General features: G+C 41.8%; 1 protein-coding gene across 1 annotated transcript in view; it reads right to left on the reverse strand.

Moving 5' to 3' along the window:
- Positions 1–8,784, reverse strand: part of RNF43 (ring finger protein 43) — a 63,883-nt gene extending 55,099 nt beyond the window's left edge. Inside the window, exon 1 of the mRNA XM_060756878.2 lies at positions 6,902–8,784. Coding sequence (XP_060612861.2) covers positions 6,902–7,153 — 252 coding nt within the window. The 5' untranslated portion in view covers positions 7,154–8,784. The remainder of the gene's footprint in view (positions 1–6,901) is intronic.
- Between the last annotated feature and the right edge of the window lie 2,836 nt (positions 8,785–11,620).

Consider the following 11,620-nt stretch of genomic DNA (forward strand, 5'->3'; position numbering starts at 1 on the left):
ACGCTCTTTCCCTTGTGGCAGCCTAGAATACCAAAATGGGGATTTCTTGGCAGCTAGACTGCTGCAAAGCACTTTTTGTAGGGCCACCCTTGAAGACAGGCCTTTGATTTCAGAGAGCTGTAGGGCAAGAATCATGAGACTTGGAATTTGCAGTTAAAATTTCCCCAGGAGACAAGGGTTCATATTCCTATATTGGCTGCAAGTCACACTCTCTCAGCCTCAGAGGCAGGAAAAAGAAAGAGAAGGAACAGGAGGAGGAAGAGGAAAAGGTGTTAGTGAACTACAACTCCCAAAATTCAAAAAAGACCCCTCTCCAACCCCAGCAGTATTCAATGTTGGCCATGAAAGTAGTGTGCCAAGTTTGGTGCAGATCCGTTTAAGGCTGGGTTCAGAGTGCTCTTTGATTGTAGATGAACTATAATTCCCAGCAACTACAACTCCCAAATGTCAAGCTCTATTTTCCCCAAACTCCACCAGTGTTCCTATTTGGGCATATTGAGTATCCGTGCCAAGTTTGGTCCAGATCGATCATAGTTCGAGTCCACAGTTCTTTCTGGATGTAGGTGAACTACAATTCCCAAACTCAAGATCAATGCCCACCAAACCCTTCCAGTATTTTCTGTTGGTCATTGGAGTTCTGTGTGCCAAACTTGGTTCAACTCAATCGTTACTGGAGTTTAGAATGCTCTTTGATTGTAGGTGAACTATAAATCCCTGCAACCACAACTCTCAAATGTCAAGCTCTATTTTCTCCAAACTCCACCAGTGTTGGGCGTATTGAGTATCCATGCCAAGTTTGGTCCAGATCCATCATTGTTTGAGTTCACAGCGCTCTCTGGACGTAGGTGAACTACAACTCCCAAACTCAAAGTCAATGCCTTCCAGGATTTTCTGTTGGTTATGGGAGTTCTGTGTGCCAAGTTTGGTTCAACTCCATCGTTAGTGGAGTTCAGAATGCTCTTTGATTGTAGGTGAACTATGTTGTTATTGTTTATTTGTTCAGTCGCTTCCAATACGTTATTATTACGTATATTATTCGTGACCTATATTAGGTGAACTATAAATCCCAGCAACTACAATTACCAAATGTCAAAGTCTATTTTCCCCAAACTCCACCAGTGTTCACATTTGGGCATATAATGAGTATCCATGCCAAGTTTGGTTCAGATCCATCATTGTTTGAGTCCACAGCGCTCTCTGGATGTAGGTGAACTACAACTCCTAAACTCAAGGTCAACCTTTCCAGTATTTTCTCTTGGTCATGGGAGTTTGTGTACCAAACTTGGTTCAACTCCATCGTTGGTGAAATATACATCCCAGCAACTACAACTCCCAAATGACAAAATCAATCCCTCCCAACCCCACCAGTATTCAAATTTGGGTGTATTAGGTATTTCGTCCAGTGAATGAAAATATATCCTGTGTATCATATATTAACATGACTATTGATAACAGGAGCAAAATTACAGTTGTGAAGTAGCAACAAAAATAATGTTATGGTTGAGGGTCAGCACAACATGAGGAACTGTATTAAGGAGGTTGAGAAACACCTTCTGAACTGACCACTAACTTTGACTCTTCTCCGCCAGGCTCACCTGAAGGCCTTCAAACTGGAAACGCGGGCAATTTAATCTCTGACCTTTTGCCCGGCCACTAACCCCTGACCCTCCAAAAAAGGCCCAGCCTTGGTCCACTTCCTTGCCCCCGCTGTGCACATAAAGATTTAATAAGGAGCCCCGCAAGAGATAAGAAAGAACTCAAAACTTCCCGTCGTCGCCTGCAAGGGACAATACCAAGACCTCCGCCCTTTGGCCTCGTTGCCCAATTGTGGTGGTTATGGTACCACGTTATGGTATCCGTCCTATGGGCATTTACGACTGGAAGTTTGGGGAGATGCATAAACGTCACCTGAATTATATTATTATGCTTCATTTTTATTATTATGCGAGACATATTATTTTTGTTATTTGTTAATTTTAATATATTATATGTATTATACATTAGTACAGCATTTCTCAACCTGGAGGTCGGGATGCCCGGGGGGGGGGGGGTCATGAGCAGGTTTCAGAGGGGTCGCCAAAGACCATTAGGAAACACATTTTTCTGATAGATAATAATTTTGGGATAGATAGATAGATAGATAGATAGATAGATAGATAGATAGATAGATAGATAGATAATAGAAGTATTAAAGATAGATTAGCTGGATAGATGGATGGATAGATGGATGGATGGATGGATGGATGGATGGAGAGGTAGACAAATGGATGGATAGATAGATAGATAGATAGATAGATAGATAGATAGATAGATAGATAGATAGATAGATAGATAGATAGATAGATAGATAGGGTAGATGGATGGATGGATAGATGGAGAGGTAGACAGTCAGACAGACAGATAGATATATAGATAGATATTTAGATAGAGAGGGTGGATGGATGGATGGATGGATGGAGAGGGAGACAGACAGACAGACAGACAGACAGATAGATAGGATAGATGGATGGATGGATGGATGGATGGATAGATAGATATTAGTATTATATTGTATTACAATATTTTGATCAATATTATATGTACATGCAATATATTATATTATTAGCATAGCACAATATTAGTATTATATATTACTATATTGTACTATACCACTATACTGCAATATTAGTAGTATTATAACATGTAATATATAATTATTATATTGTATTACTATATTGTATTGCATTACAATATTAGTATTATATATTACTATATTGTACTATACCACTATGATGCAGTATTGTTAGTAATATTACATGTAATATATAATATATAATTATTATATTGTATTATTAATTGTATTGTATTCCAATATTATGATCAATATTATATATACACGCAATATATTATATTATTAGCATAGCACAATATTAGTATTTTATATTTCTATATCGTACTATACCACTATACTGCAATATTATTAGTAATATTACATGTATTATATAATATATAATTATTATATTGTATTGTTATTAGTATTGTATTACAATATTATGGTCAATATTATATATGTATGCACATTGTATTATATTATTAGCACAGCACAATATTAGTATTATATATTACTATATTATACTATACCACTATACTCCAGTATTATTAGTAATATTACATGTAATATATAATATATAATTATTATATTGTATTGTTATTAGTATTGTATTGTATTCCAATATTATGATCAATATTATATGTACGCACATTGTATTAGATTATTAGCACAGCACAATATTAGTATTATATATTACTATATTGTACTATACCACTATACTTACTATATTATTAGTAATATTACATGTAATATATATATAATATATAATTATTATAGTGTATTATTAGTACTGTATTGTACTACAATATTATGATCAATATGTACACAGATTATATCATATTATTACCATAGCACAATATTAGTATTATATATTACTATATTGTACTATACCACTATACTCCAGTATTATTAGTAATATTACATGTAATATATAATATATAATTATTACATTATATTATTATTAGTATTGTATTACAATATTATGATCAATATTATATGTAAGCACATTATATTATATTATTAGCACAGCACAATATTATTATTATATATTATTATGCCACTATGCTGCAATATTATTAGTAATATTACATGCAATATATAATATATAATTATTATAGTAATTATAGTAATATTAGTAATATCACTTGCAATATATAATTTATTATTATTATTATTATTATTGTACTAGTCATCCCCTGCAACACGTTGCTGTGGCCTAGTCTGTGTGTATGTGTTTTGTGTGTGTGTATATGTGGTTTTGCGCATGCATGCATTGTAATGTATATTTTTAGTTTTTGGCTTTTTGAGTCTCTTCTGCTGTGTATTTTTATGAGTGGTGGTGTATTATGATAGTTGTATTGTGTCCAAATTTGGTGTCAATTCACCCAGTCATTTTTGAGTTATGTTAATCCCACAAACGATCATTACATTTTTATTTATATAGATTATTATTAGTATTATATTGTATTACAAGATTATGATCAATATTATATGTAGAATTCTCCAGGTTGCTCAGCCACCAGTCAGGAACTATGGGATCTGAAGTCCAAAACACCTGAAGAACCAATGTTTGGGGATCATGCGTAGGTATGGATCCCGCTGGAGATACAAGGCCCAGCCTTCATGTAACCATGAACTCCCTATTCCCTCTCTGCTCTTGAGCGCAACCACACGGACCCACATTGTGGCATATTTCAGCACTTCCCTGGGTTTTCTAGACGTGGTTTGGTCAAATTCGGCCTGGTTTTGGGGCTTTGTGTGGCTCTCCCTTGAGAACAATGCGCCCGAGTCATGTGAGGACCCTGCGCGGTGAGTCACGGCTTTGAAGGCAAGACGGCACAGGAAGCCAGGAACTAGGCAGCGGTGCTTTGATCTAGAGACCAAGCGTTTGCCAATGACAGAGGACATAAAGGGCTGGTTCTTCTTCCGCATGGAGCACCTCTGTCCCCATGATCCCCACGCATACCATATGTGCGATTTCACAGAGACCACGAAAGAGAAAACCTGGGAACACGAAAAGATGCTTAGTGGGACGGAGTCTAGAGGACTCCCAGACCTCAAAAAGGAACCTAGAGGGAAAGGGATTTGTGGAGGATGACCATGGCAAGACTCCTTGAAGGCATCTAGGAGTCTTTGTAGACCACAAAAAAACTAGTCTAGGCTGCAGCAATAGGAAGATAGCATCTAGGTGGAGGGAAGTCATTGTCTCACTCTATTCTGATCCCTTGCAATTATTCTGTGTCCAGTTCTCAATTCCAGAAGGAGGTGGACAAGATGGAAAAGTGTCCTTAGAAGGGCAGCCAAAATGGTCCAAGGCCTGGAAACTCTGAATCCCTCAGAGAAGCAGCTTATGGAGTTAGGTACGTTTAGCTTAGAGAAAAGAAGGTTGGGACGGGACGTGATAGCCGGAGTTAAACATTGGAAAGGATGTCACGTTGAGGAGGGAGAAAGCTCGCTTTCTGGGACCCAATAAGAAGAACATCCTGATAGTAAGAGCTGCTTGAGCATAGGCTATTCTGCCTGGAAGTAAGTAGAGTCTCCTTCTGTAGAGTGTTTTGAGCAGATGGCTATTTTTCAGGAAGGCTTGGATGGTGCTTTCCTGCCTGGCAGAAGAGTGTGGGACTAGATGCCCCTTAAGGTCCCTTCCAACTCTGGGATTCTGGCTGATGAAAGACAGATATAGATACATCAATACATAGAGAGAGTGGATGGCCCTTGGGGAGTCTATTCCAAGTCTAGCATTCATAGATTGACAGACAGACAGATAGATAGAGATGGATGGATTGATGGATGAATCTATAGATATATATCCAGAAAGGGGTGAGGGGTGAATCTATAGATATATATCCAGTTAGAGAGAGAGAGAGAGAGAGAGAGAGAGAGAGAAACACATCTATAGATATACTATATATCTAGATAGAGAGGGGGAGATGAATCTATAGATATATATCTAGATAGATAAGATAGATAGATAGATAGATAGATAGATAGATAGATAGATAGATAGATAGATAGATAGATAGACAGACAGACAGACAGACACAGAGAGATACATACATACAGGTGGTTGGCCCTTGAGGTCTCTTTCAACTCTAGCATTCATAGATAGATAGATAGATAGATAGATAGATAGATAGATAGATAGATAGTGTGTGTGTGTGTGCAGATAGACGGGTAGATAGACAAAGATGCATACATACATATAGGTGGTTGGACTGGATTGGGGTCTCTTTCAACTCTAGCATTTAGAAAGAGAGAGAAAGAGAGAGAGGAAGGATGGATCTATAGATATATATCCAGATAGGTAGGTAGGTATATAGACAGACAGACAGACACAGAGATGTGTACATGCATATAGGTGGCTGAACTGGATGGCATTCATAGATAGATAGATAGATAGATAGATAGATAGATAGATAGATAGATAGATAGATAGATAGATAGATAGATAGATAGATAGACAGACAGACAGACAGACAAACACAAAACACACAGATGTGTACATACATATAGGTGTTGGACGGGTCTCTTCCCAGGATTGATTGATTGATTGAGAAGGAGAGAGATTAATCTATATATCCAGATAGATAGATAGATAGATAGATAGATAGATAGATAGGTAGATGATAGATAGATAGGTAGGTAGGTAGACAGATAAACAGAAACACAGAGAGATGCATACATACATACAGATGGTTAGACTGGATGGCCCTTGGGGTCTCTTCCAACTTTTGTTTTCATTCATAGATAGGTAGAGGTAGAGGTAGAGATGGATGGATGTATATATATAGAGGTAGAGGTAGAGGTAGAGATGGATAGATAGAGGTAGAGATGTATGTGTGTGTGTGTGTGTGTGTGTATGGTGTATATAGATGTATATATATATATATATATATATATATATATATACAGATAGATAGATAGATAGATAGATAGATAGATAGATAGATAGATAGATAGACAGACAGACAGAAACGCAGAGAGATGCATACATACATACCAGTGGTTGGACTGGATGGCCCTTGGGGTCTCTTCCAACTCCAGCATACATTCATTGAGATAGACAGAGAAAGATACAAACATACATACAGGTGGTTGGACCAGGTGGCCCTTGGGGTCTCTTCCAACTCCAGGATTTTATGATTTCCTATTCTAGCGACAGAGAAAACAAGGCCTTAAGATGCCTCCCATCTCAAATTCCCAAATACATAGGCTTGGAAAAGATATGACAAGGACAACCACGCTCTATGGCTGTCATTAGAAGACCGAATGTTTTAGCAGGTTAGGAGAGAAGAAAATGGGGCCTCTTACCTGCAGCAGCTTCCCTTCAGCCGGGGTGACCTCGGCCACGCCAGCGAAGACCCCTTCCAGGGTGAGGGGTTCCAGCTTGAGTGGGACCACGCGGATGAGGGCCTTCTGGGCCAGGGAGGACCGCTCGGGCTCCATGGCCGCCGCCAGGGCCTGTCCCGAGTAGCCCAGCTGCCCTTGCAGCGTGAAGCACAACAAGAAGAAGGAGAGCCAAGGCCAGAGGACTGCCAGCTGTAGCTGGGGGCCAGCACTCATACTCCCAGCTGCAGCGGTGCGCTCCGGCCGCACATAGTGAGTGCTCAGGAATGTCTCCGAGGTTCAGAAGCCCTCAGCTTTGGGTTCCTTCATGCCACGTGTGGTGAGTCGCTCAGGGCCTTGGGCTTCCCAAGGTGAGCTCCAAGTGCCCTGAACGGGGTCCTCTTCCAAAGGAGTGGCCCAAACCACGGGGGCATGAATGCCACGATGAGGAAAGACGCCTTGAATCCTTCTAAGAGTGTCAAAAGGTGGGCTGGGAATGAGACCGCTCCCCATCGAAGACAGTCCGACCCGTCGAGGCGCTTAATGACCCCACATCAAGTGGCCTGAGGAGCCTTGGTTGACTTCTGGCCCACTGCTTGTCTCTTGGATGCAACTCCGTCGAGTCTAACTCCTTTCAGCATTCAAAGAAGTCTTCCATGTAAACATTGGAACCTCCAACCCATTTCGGTTCAATTATCATTTATGTCTTCTTGATGTCTCCAGCACCGACTTCTCATTTTCCGAGCTTGGCATCTTCACTGACTTTTTAATAGCGTATCGGCAACTCACATAGAAAAAAATACAGTTCTCGGATGATTTTTTCGGATTTTCACTGACTTTTTAATAGCATGTCGGCAGCTCACATAGGAAAAAATATAGTTCTTGGATGATTCTTTCGGATCTTGGTTGACTTTTTAATAGCGTGTCGGCAGCTCACATAGGAAAAAATATAGTTCTCAGATGAATTTTTTGGATCTTCATTGAACCTCTTAATAGCGTGTCGGCAGCTCACATAGGAAAACGATTTTTTCCCACTGTTCGGAAGTTTTCAAAAAGCCCCGAAACAGGAAAAACAACTGCAAACAGACACCTGTGTGTGTGTATGCGTGTGTGCTTTTTATTCCATGCCTGTGCAAGCCGTCGGAATTAATATATCCGCTTTGAGACATGCCCTAGTGAAAACAAGAGACGAAGACATCCGAGACAATAAAAAAGAAATATGCTCCGCAGGAAATCTTGGTGGCCGTAGAAAGGTCGCAGGCATCAATCGAGGAAAGGAAAAGCAAGTCTGGAGCCACATGCAAAGCTGGTATGGAGGAATCAATCCGCGGGGAATAAGTAACAGCTGTACTACGGACAAAAAAAGGGCTACTGTTGCGTCCGGCTGAAATGTGCACTGGATCTTACCCACAGCATACAGGTAAATGTGAAATTCCTCTGTCTGAATCCAAAGGAAAAAGTGACTCTGGCTGGTTGGCTGGCGAGCGAGGCGTGGCTGAGACCCAACTTCCAAAAAAGCAGCCTAAAAAAAGACTGGCTAGAACTTTGTTGAAAACTCCTCCTGAGGCCGAACAGATCCGAGGAAGTCTGCGTGTCGAAAAAGAGCCCAAAGGGAGCCAGAAAGGATTCCAAGTCTTAAGGAGAGGTGGTGGAGTGGACTTGGGGAAAAGGCTTCTTTCCAGGAGAGCGAAGAAAGCACGGCTGGATCAAGGAGAAGGGGAAAGAAAGGAAGGAAGGAAGGGAAAAGAGCCCTGTGGTTTGCCGCTTGTGCTCTCCGCCTGCCTCCTTCCCTCCTCCCTCCCTTGGGACGTCCGAGGCTTTCTACCTGCTGAGCTCTGCTGACACAAAGTGAGGGTGGAGCAGCCCAAGGCAACCGCAGCAACCCCACCCCCTGAAAAGGCGCTCTGAGACTCCCTCTCCTGAGCCACCACCAAACTGCATTTGGCCTGGAAGCATCCACAGGCAGGTCTCCTTGGAGCTCCTTCTGAGATGGGACCTGGCCAAAGGGAGATGTTGGGCCAGCTCTCTTGGTTCGCAAAGGTGGACCTTCTGGCCTTCTTGGCAATCTTGGGCAGAAGAAGAATCGACTCCATCCATAACTTTCGTTTGGTGGGCTGTTTTTCTCCGTAAGGATAATTCCAGGTCACCCTGATGTCAGAGCCCTGGCATCCCATCATTATCCTCCTCTGACGTCACCTGGGGCCGAGGTGAGTCACGCCATCCATTCGATGGGCAACTTCAAAGGGAAGCCGGACCTTGCGAAGGCAGGATTGCTCAAAAGTGGAAAGTCTAGCCGTGTCCAGATCCAGCTTGGCAAGGCATTTCCAAAGAAAACTTAGCATGGAGATGGCTTCATAAACTCCACCAAATCCAAACATTCAGCCAGCTTCATCCCTTGTTCAGGAGAAGAGAGAGAGAAAAATATTTTTTTTTAAAAAGGAGAGAACATGAGAGGAGCCTCCCACAGGATGGTAAAACATCAATCATCCGGGCGTCCTCTGGGTAACATCCTTGCAGACGGCTAATTCTCTCCCACAGAAGCGACTTGTAGTTTCTCAAACTCTAGCTTCTCCTTGTTTTCCGTGTCAAGAGCAACTTGAGAAGCTGCAAGCTTCTCATGCGGGGATATGAGAGAAGTCTCCCACAGGATGGTAAAACATCAATCATCCGGGCGTCCTCTGGGCAACATCCTTATAGACTGCTAATTCTCTCCCACAGATGCGACTTGTAGTTTCTCTCACCAGAAGCGACTTGTAGTTTCTCGAGCTCTAGCTTCTCTTTTTTTTCCGTGTCAGGAGCAACTTGAGAATCTGCAAGCTTCTCATGCGGGAACATGAGAGAAGCCTCCCACAGGATGGTAAACATCAATCATCCGGGCGTCCCCTGGGCAACGTCCTTGCAGACAGCCAATTCTCTCACACTGGAAGCAACTTGCAGTTTCTCGAGCTCGAGCTTCTCATGCAGGGACTTGAGAGAAGTCTCCCACAGGATGGTAGAACATCAATCATCCACGTGTCCTCTGGGCACCATCCTTGCAGGCGGCCAATTCTCTCACAGAATAAGTGACTTGTAGTTTCGCAAGCTTCTCATGTGGGGACACGAAAGTAGCGTCCCACAGGATGGTGAAACATCAATCATCCGGACATCCCCTGGGCAACGTCCTTGCAGACAGTCAATTCTCCCACATTAGAAGCAACTTGCAGTTTCTTGAGCTCCAGCTTCTCATGTGGGGACATAAGGGAAGCTTCCCACAGGATGGTAAACATCAATCACCTGGGCGTTCCCTGGGCAACGTCCTTGCAGACAGCTAATTCTCTCACAGCAGAAACGACTTGTAGTTTCTCAAGCTCTAGCTTCTTCTTTTTTCCATGTCAGGAGCAACTTGAGAAACTGCAAGCTTCTCACGCAGGAACATGAGAGAAGTCTCCCATAGGATGGTAAAACATAAATCACCCGGGCGTCCCCTAGGCAATGTCCTTGCAGACAGCCAATTCTCTCAAAGCAGAAACGACTTGTAGTTTCTCAAGCTCTAGCTTCTTCTTTTTTCCATGTCAAGAGAAACTTGAGAAACTGCAAGCTTCTCATGTGGAGACATGAGAGAAGCCTCCCACAGGATGGTAAAACATAAATCATCCGGGCATCCCCTGGGCAACATCCTTGCATACAGCCAATTCTCTCACACCATAAGTGACTTGTAGTTTCTCGAGCTCTAGCTTCTCATGCGGGGACATGAGAGAAGCCCCCACAGAATGGGCCAAAGCTAGTGTTGTCCTGAGGAGAGTGAGTAGGCCGAAGCGTGTTAGAGTCAGTGGGCCAAGGCTAGTGAGGTAAACCTCTGTGTGAGAGAAGCCTTGTGTGAGAAAGCTCCATTGTGAAGTCTGCTGTGGGTAAAGCTACTATGTATGTATTTATTTGTGTTATAGAAACCTTGTTATTGTAAATAGTCCAACCATATTATTTTACTACAAAGAAGAGCCTCCTATGCAAGAGAGAACATTGGTTTGTGTGTTTTTATCACTTTGGGCTCCTGGTGCTGGGTCACGCTGCTGCTGCTGATAACTTACTCTGCAGTACATTTATGAGGAGGGTCTTTTGTTAAGCCCACTCACCCACATGGAATTCGCCACTGAATTCAAAATTCAACTCTTTTATTCCCCTCAACAAACTGGCCAAAGAGCAAGCTTATTTGGACTACTCCATTTATTGTTTTACTGGCCAAACACATTGGGGCTGAAACTGTGGAAACGCCACGAAGGCTGCTTTGGAGAGACAGACCTGAGAGTGTTATCCATTTCATAGAAGTGGCTACAGAATTCTTGAGAGACTACATTCATCCTTTCTCCTCCAAATGCTGACTGAGCCTAGGAATATTGCAGGAAATCCAACCCTGGATCTCTCTCTCTCTCTTTTGATCATTACCATTCCCAGTCCCATCTGAGCCTTAAAATGGAAGGTATCAAGATCAAAGAAACGAATCGCGGATCTGTTCTCGCTGGGTTTTTCTTCCTTTAAGGAATTCCCTTATATTTAAAAATAGGAGTGAATGAGCTTGAAGCACATTGCCAATCATCCACATATATTCTAGTACAATATATATCCTTATAACATAAATACATATATTTGGACTAAGACATATCCTTTAAAAATTCTTTGTCAATAAATACGAGAGAAGCCTTAACGTTTGCATTAAAGTGTCCCTAAAAT

This window comes from Anolis sagrei, chromosome 11 (genome assembly GCF_037176765.1).
Source record: "Anolis sagrei isolate rAnoSag1 chromosome 11, rAnoSag1.mat, whole genome shotgun sequence".
Classification (NCBI taxonomy): Eukaryota; Metazoa; Chordata; class Lepidosauria; order Squamata; family Dactyloidae; genus Anolis; species Anolis sagrei.